The sequence below is a fragment of the Oncorhynchus masou genome, chromosome 30, assembly GCF_036934945.1.
Source record: "Oncorhynchus masou masou isolate Uvic2021 chromosome 30, UVic_Omas_1.1, whole genome shotgun sequence".
Lineage (NCBI taxonomy): Eukaryota > Metazoa > Chordata > Actinopteri > Salmoniformes > Salmonidae > Oncorhynchus > Oncorhynchus masou.
Genome location: NC_088241.1, coordinates 17,314,344 through 17,320,896, shown reverse-complemented (window position 1 = coordinate 17,320,896; position 6,553 = coordinate 17,314,344). Strand labels below are relative to the sequence as shown.

Below are 6,553 nucleotides of genomic sequence, written 5' to 3'. Positions count from 1 at the left end.
ATCATTAACACACACAACAGGTTAAATTGTAGTCCAGAAAACCTGGTGTGTAGAGACTAGAAAGTCTGTTCATTTGAAGTGTGTACTCTGGTGACTACAAGGAAAAGACTCCTCTGGGCAAGTTCCAAAAAACAAATTGGGAGCAATGGGAGAAATAAACATTCTTCTCAGCTCGAGTGGCCTCAAGGAGATTTAGTTCAATCCCAGCTTCATCCTCTAGATCCGTCAAATTAAACTCTGGACCTCGAAGCCAGTTCCATGCATTTTTTTAATTGTTCCCCTCTAATAAGGGACTGATTTAGACCTGGGACACTGGGTGTCTGCAATTAATTATCAGGTAGAACAGAAAACCAGAAGGAAGTGAATACCTTTTCTCGAGACTCTTTGTCTCTCCAGGTAGCTACTAATGGACATTAAAGGAATTTACACAAAGTACCTTGTTTTTTCACCAAAGCCATGTTTTTGTGTTTTCTAAATCCCCTGTATTTCTTTTTATCTCATCTCCGTGATAAGATTTCTCAAGTTTTCCATTTTTGACGTTCCACGTGTGTTTTGAGGCGCTGTTGTTGTTCAACAGTGGTAGGTACTCTCCTATCACTGTTGAATTACGATAAATGAAATATTGACTGTTGCATCTGGTGAGATGGGCATGATGCCAGCTGCATGTCTTCCTCTGTTTATGGAGCTTTGAGGAGCTGGGACCTGAGTCACACGTGGTGACCCTGGATTAGGGAGCATTACCACTACACTACACCCACTATGGCATGAGATTATTATTTTGTTTTTCTTTGTGTCTACTTCTACCCAATCAAAGCTAAAAACCAAACATCCATGTTACAGACTCCTTAGACAATCACGTTTAATCAGTGTGCAGTATCGTATGATTTTAGTCAACCAAACCACACCAACCTCTGTCCTTCTACTGGTTTTCATCTAGCAGGGTCAGACCTAGTAGACTTTAGGGAGATGGATGGGTAGACAAAATCAGGTTGCTGCTGTTGGAAAACTAGGGCCATTAATCTGATGACCCCAACACCACAGGGCAGTGATAGTGGAGTTTTATGACAAATAGGGGTTTTAATAGTCCTTTATAAATTCCCAACCTGGTCACTTACAGCATCACAACCAACTGATACTTTCCTCCTCATCTCTCCACTGGATACGATATACAGTTGAAGTCAGAAGTTTACATACACTTAGGTTGGAGTCATTAAAACTTGTTTTTCAACCACTCCACACATGTCTTGTTAACAAACACTATTTTTGGCAAGTCGGTTAGGACATCTACTTTGTGCATGACACAAGTCATTTTTCCAACAATTGTTTAAAAACAGATTATTTTACTTATAATTTACTGTATCACAATTCCAGTGGGTCAAAAGTTTAAACACACTAAGTTGACTGTGCCATTAAACAGCTTGTAAAATTCCAGAAAATGATGGCATGGCTTTAGAAGCTTCTGATAGGCTAATTGACATAATTTGAGTCAATTGGAGGTGTGCCTGTGGATGTATTTCAAGGCCTACCTTCAAACTCAGTGCCTCTTTGCTTGACATCATGGGAAAATGAAAGGAAATCAGCCAAGACCTCAGAAAAAAATTGTAGACCTTCACAACTCTGGTTCATCCTTGGGAGCAATTTCCAAACGCCTGAAGGTACCATGTACATCTGTACAAACAATAGTACGCAAGTATAAGCTCCATGGGACCACGCAGCCGTCATACCGCTCAGGAAGGAGACGCGTTCTGTCTCCTAGAGATGAACGTACTTTGGTGCAAAAAGTGCAAATCAATCCCAGAACAATAGCAAAGGACCTTGTGAAGATGCTGGAGGAAACAGGTACAAAAGTATCTATATCCACAGTAAAACGAGTCCTATATTGACATAACCTGAAAGGCAGCTCAGCAAGGAAGAAGCCACTGCTCCAAAACCACCATGAAAAAGCCAGACTACGGTTTGCAACTGCACATGGGGACAAAGATCGTACTTTTTGGAGAAATGTCCTCTCGTCTGATGAAACGAAAATAGAACTGTTTGGCCATAATGACCATCGTTATGTTTGGAGGAAAAAGGGGAGGCTCGCAAGCTGAAGAACACCATCCCAACCGTGAAGCATGGGGTGGCAGCATCATGTTGTGGGGTTGCATTGCTGCAGGAGGGACTGGTGCACTTCACAAAATAAATGGCATCATGAGGTAGGAAAATTATGTGGTTATATTGAAGCAACATCTCAAGACATCAGTCAGGAAGTATTTTTTTTCTTCTTTTTTTGCAGTCTGGACAGTGAAACAGCACCTCTCTGTCTCAGTATGTGTAGCCTATAGAATGTTATACAGTGCCTTCGGAAAGCATCCAGACCCCTTGACCTCCTTCACACCTTGCTAAGCCACAGCCCCACTCCAAAATGGACTCCCCCAAAAAATCCCCTTCATCAATCTACACACAATACCCCACAAAAAATATATAAAATGAAATATTACATTTACATAAGTATTCAGACCCTTTACTCAGTACTTTGTTGAAGCACCTTTGGCAGTGATTACAGCCACAATTCAGCTTGGGCCAGTCAGGAAGTTAAAGCTTGGTCACAAATGGGTCTTCCAAATGGACAATGACCCCAAGCATATTTCCAAAGTTGTGTCAAAATGGCTTAAGGACAACAAAGTCAAGGTATTGGAGTGGCCATCACAAAGCCCTGACCTCAATCCTATAGAAAATTTGCGGGCAGAACTGAAAAAGTGTGTGCAAGCAAGGAGGCCTATCAGCTCTGTCAGAAGGAATGGGCCACAATTCACCCAATTTATTATGAGAAGCTTGTGGAAGGCTACCCAAATCGTTTGATCCAAGTTAAATAATGTAAAGGCAATGCTACAAAATAGTAATTGAGTGTGTGTAAACTTCTGGCCCACTGGGAATGTGATGAAAGAAATAAAAGCTGAAATAAATCATTTTCACTGCTATTATTCTGACATGTCACATTCTTAAAATAAAGTGGTGATCCAAACTGACCTAAAACAGGGAATTTTTACTTGGATTAAATGTCAGGAATTGTGAAAAACTGAGTTTAAATGTAATTGGCTAAGGTGTATGTAAACTTCTAACTTTCACTGTAAATTAGCAGGTTTGCCATCCCAAAAGTGTGCAAAAAAGTCATATGTCAAAAAGACAATTTCAACATAAATATTGTCATCAAGGACATCAGCCAATGGGGTTGAATCTGCCTGCGTAAAAATGTAATCTCTAGTTCTGTCTATAATATTCGACCATGCAGTGCAGTGCACATACAGTCATACTGACTTCAAGCCCTGTCCACTCATATCGTCCCGGACTGACTGGGTCTGGTCCTCGTCTCCAAGAGTCATCTGAAAAAGTGGGTTTGAGAATAGTAATCTGCCATATTTCATTATTTTATGAGAGGGATTATATATGGAATATTTAAATTGGAGCAAAAGATGCAGCCACTATGTGCGCCCAATAAAGAATTTTGGTGAATTGTATATCTAATCATTTGAAAATCTATTTAAAGTAAGTGAGTTGTTTCTACCATCTGCAATACATTTACATTTACATTTAAGTCATTTGGCCAATAACGATTCTTATAATAGCGATTGGCCTACTGTATAATACTAGCCTAGAATATTATGTTTTTAGTACATTTTATTGTCTTTTTTTCATATCAAATATTAGGGTTGCAAGACTTCCGTTATGAAATCCACTTTACCAATAATATAATTTGTATTTACTATTCCAGCTGCTGTCATGACTAAATAGACGTCATTGCCTTACTCGTAGTGACAGCTCGACGCGAGACAGCACAGCGCGTGCCCTGTCCTGGAGTCAATCTGTTTACCACAGCTGTTCTTGCTGTAACATGCAGTTGAAGAGAGGAGGGTAGTCATCCTTATTATAGTAACTTCAGTTCATGGTCTGTTTCTCATATAGACCAATCATGCTGCCGGAGGGAACCGAGCCGACAAACTGTACTCTGTGTTGCTGGACTGTGACCAACAAGATTTTGATGGTAGTTTTTATGGTCATCTTGATTTTTGCTATCTTGTTCGGCAACTCGGTGACATTAGCCGTACTGTGCGGGACTAAGCACTTTCATACGCCCCAGGGATATCTGAAAGCGTCGCTAGCGGTGGCTGACTTGGCGGTAGGGATATTTGTGGTGCCAGTCTCCGTTTACGCAGAGGTGTCGCTTATGTTGAACAACTCCGCGCCAGAATGGATCGTGAACAATTCACAAGCAACAACTTTTCACCCGTGCAATTTAATTGGCCCCATTTTCGCTGGCTGCACCTTTGTGTCCATTACGACTATATTTTTCCTTACTATCGAACGGAGCATCGCGGTTTTGAGGCCGTTGCACAAGGAATCAGTCATTACGCGCAAACGGACCACTATCCTCATACTCTTCTCATGGATGGGAAGTTTCTTTCTGGCAGTGTCTCCGATGATTTTCAGCAATGAAATTGCCCTCGAATATAACCTTTGTAGTAGAATGTGCAATTACGCACTGGGCACCATCGACACGTTTCCTTCCCAGGCATGGAACATTCTCCTGCTCTTTCCCGCGTTTGATTTCACACTCCTTGGTGGAACCGTGGTGATAAATATAATTTCATTGTCTAGCATACGCCAGAACTCAAAGCAGAGAAAACATCTGGCTGAAAGCGAAAGCGGCTCCAGACCCACTTTCTCCGATATCAAGGCTGCCAAAACGATAGGGACCTTAACGCTGGCTTTTACGTTATCCTTCACCCCCATTGCTGTCTTTGTCGTGGGAAATGTTATTGGAAACGAATGGTGCAACTTTTCGCTTTTTGCTTTTTGGATACTGACAACGAATAGCTGTTGGAATGTTATAATATACAGTGTGAGAGACCAGAAGTTTAGGCTGCGCGCGCACAAGCTTCTGATTCCTTCCCAAATCAAGAATGTCTCCATGACCTCAAAAACGGTGGACATTTTGTCTTAATCCCATTTTGACATTTCTGTACATGTCAAAATGACGGATTTGTGATAATGGTACCAAAGACAATGTAATAACGAAATCAAATCAGCCTACAGAGAAATGCTAGGCTATAGTATCTATGTGATCGATGCTTTACGCCCACACCTGTTAGGGCAGGGATCATCAACTCGGTTCAGCCCGCAGGCAGATTTTTTGGTCAAGGGGCAGGAACATAATTACAAATAATGTGTCGACTACAAATTTACCGCATGAAGCCCAAATATATCATATTTGACTATAACAATCATTTCAAACATTGCTTACATTTGTTTACGATCACATACACTGAGTATACCAAACATTAGGAAAACCAATGCTTCCCACAGTGTCAAATTGGCTGGATATCTTTGAGTGGCGGACTATTCTTGATTCACAAGGGAAACTGTTAAACGTGAATAACCCAGCAGCATTGCGGTTCTTGACACAAACCGGTGCGCCTGACAACTACTACCATAACTCGTTCAAAGGCACTTACCATTTTTGTCTTGCCCATTCACCCTCTGAATGGCACACATACACAATCCATGTCTCAAGGTTTAAAAATCCTTATTTAACTAGTCTCCTCCCCTTTATATACTCTAATTGAAGGTGATTTAATACAGTGACATCAATAAGCGATCATAGCTTTCACCTCGATTTACCTGGTCTGTCTACGTCATGGAAAGAGGTGTTCTTAATGTTTTGTCTACTCAGTGAATATTTCTCCGATTTTTGGAATACTTCGGAACAGACACCAAACATTCAAATCACTTGGAGCTGATTTGCCGGTGTTTTCCCAGTATTTTATGTCCAAAAATAAAATCATAAAAGCATAACACGTTTTCAAATATGATGGTATAGCAGCTGTGTCTTAGGTTATGTCATGTTCAGTGCACACTTAGCCATTATGTGAAATTATTGTTTTTAGTCAGCAATACTTGTCAACGTGTAAACTGTGTGTACTACACTTGCTCAAATATGTGGTATTATTGACACAATGTGTTTGCTGACTATTAAAAATACATGTATTTTTTGTTACAAATACAATTTATGGAGCCTTTTCATATGGGTGGAAGTTGCACTTTCTATTAACACCATAATCACAGACGGGAGCTCCATCTTACCTCACTCTGATAGGCTACTTTGGGGTAGAGCGGCGTGTGAGGGCACAGAGGGTCAATCTCAACATTAACAAGAACATGGCAGCATATGAATTTCCTTTGTGCAGAAATTATAATAGTTGGATATTAAAATGGTAGCCTGAAAGGAATTAATACGATGATGATGAAGATGTGTTATGCGTCTGTTCTATTATAGGTGTCCTATAGGCAGGCCGAAGTGTCCATCATTGTCAATCTGATTACGCACACACCCACTCGTACGCGCACGCACAAACACACAGGGGAAAAATATTCAAACGTTGCCAGTGGTAATCTTGAGCAAAGTTGGAATTTTTCTAAAACGGTTTTAAATTTCGTTTTGGGGATTACGGCTCCGCGGAGCTGCAATCAAAGTGTTTTTCTCTGATATCCAGCTTTGCGCTTGCCATTCTTTTTC

General features: G+C 40.7%; 1 protein-coding gene across 1 annotated transcript; it reads left to right on the top strand.

Moving 5' to 3' along the window:
* The first annotated feature begins 3,914 nt into the window (after positions 1-3,914).
* LOC135523098 (trace amine-associated receptor 7c-like) lies at positions 3,915-6,019 on the top strand. The gene has a single exon (XM_064949826.1). It carries the CDS (start codon positions 3,923-3,925, stop codon positions 4,979-4,981), a length of 1,059 nt encoding a protein of 352 aa, XP_064805898.1. The 5' UTR covers positions 3,915-3,922; the 3' UTR covers positions 4,982-6,019.
* The last annotated feature ends 534 nt before the right edge of the window (positions 6,020-6,553 follow it).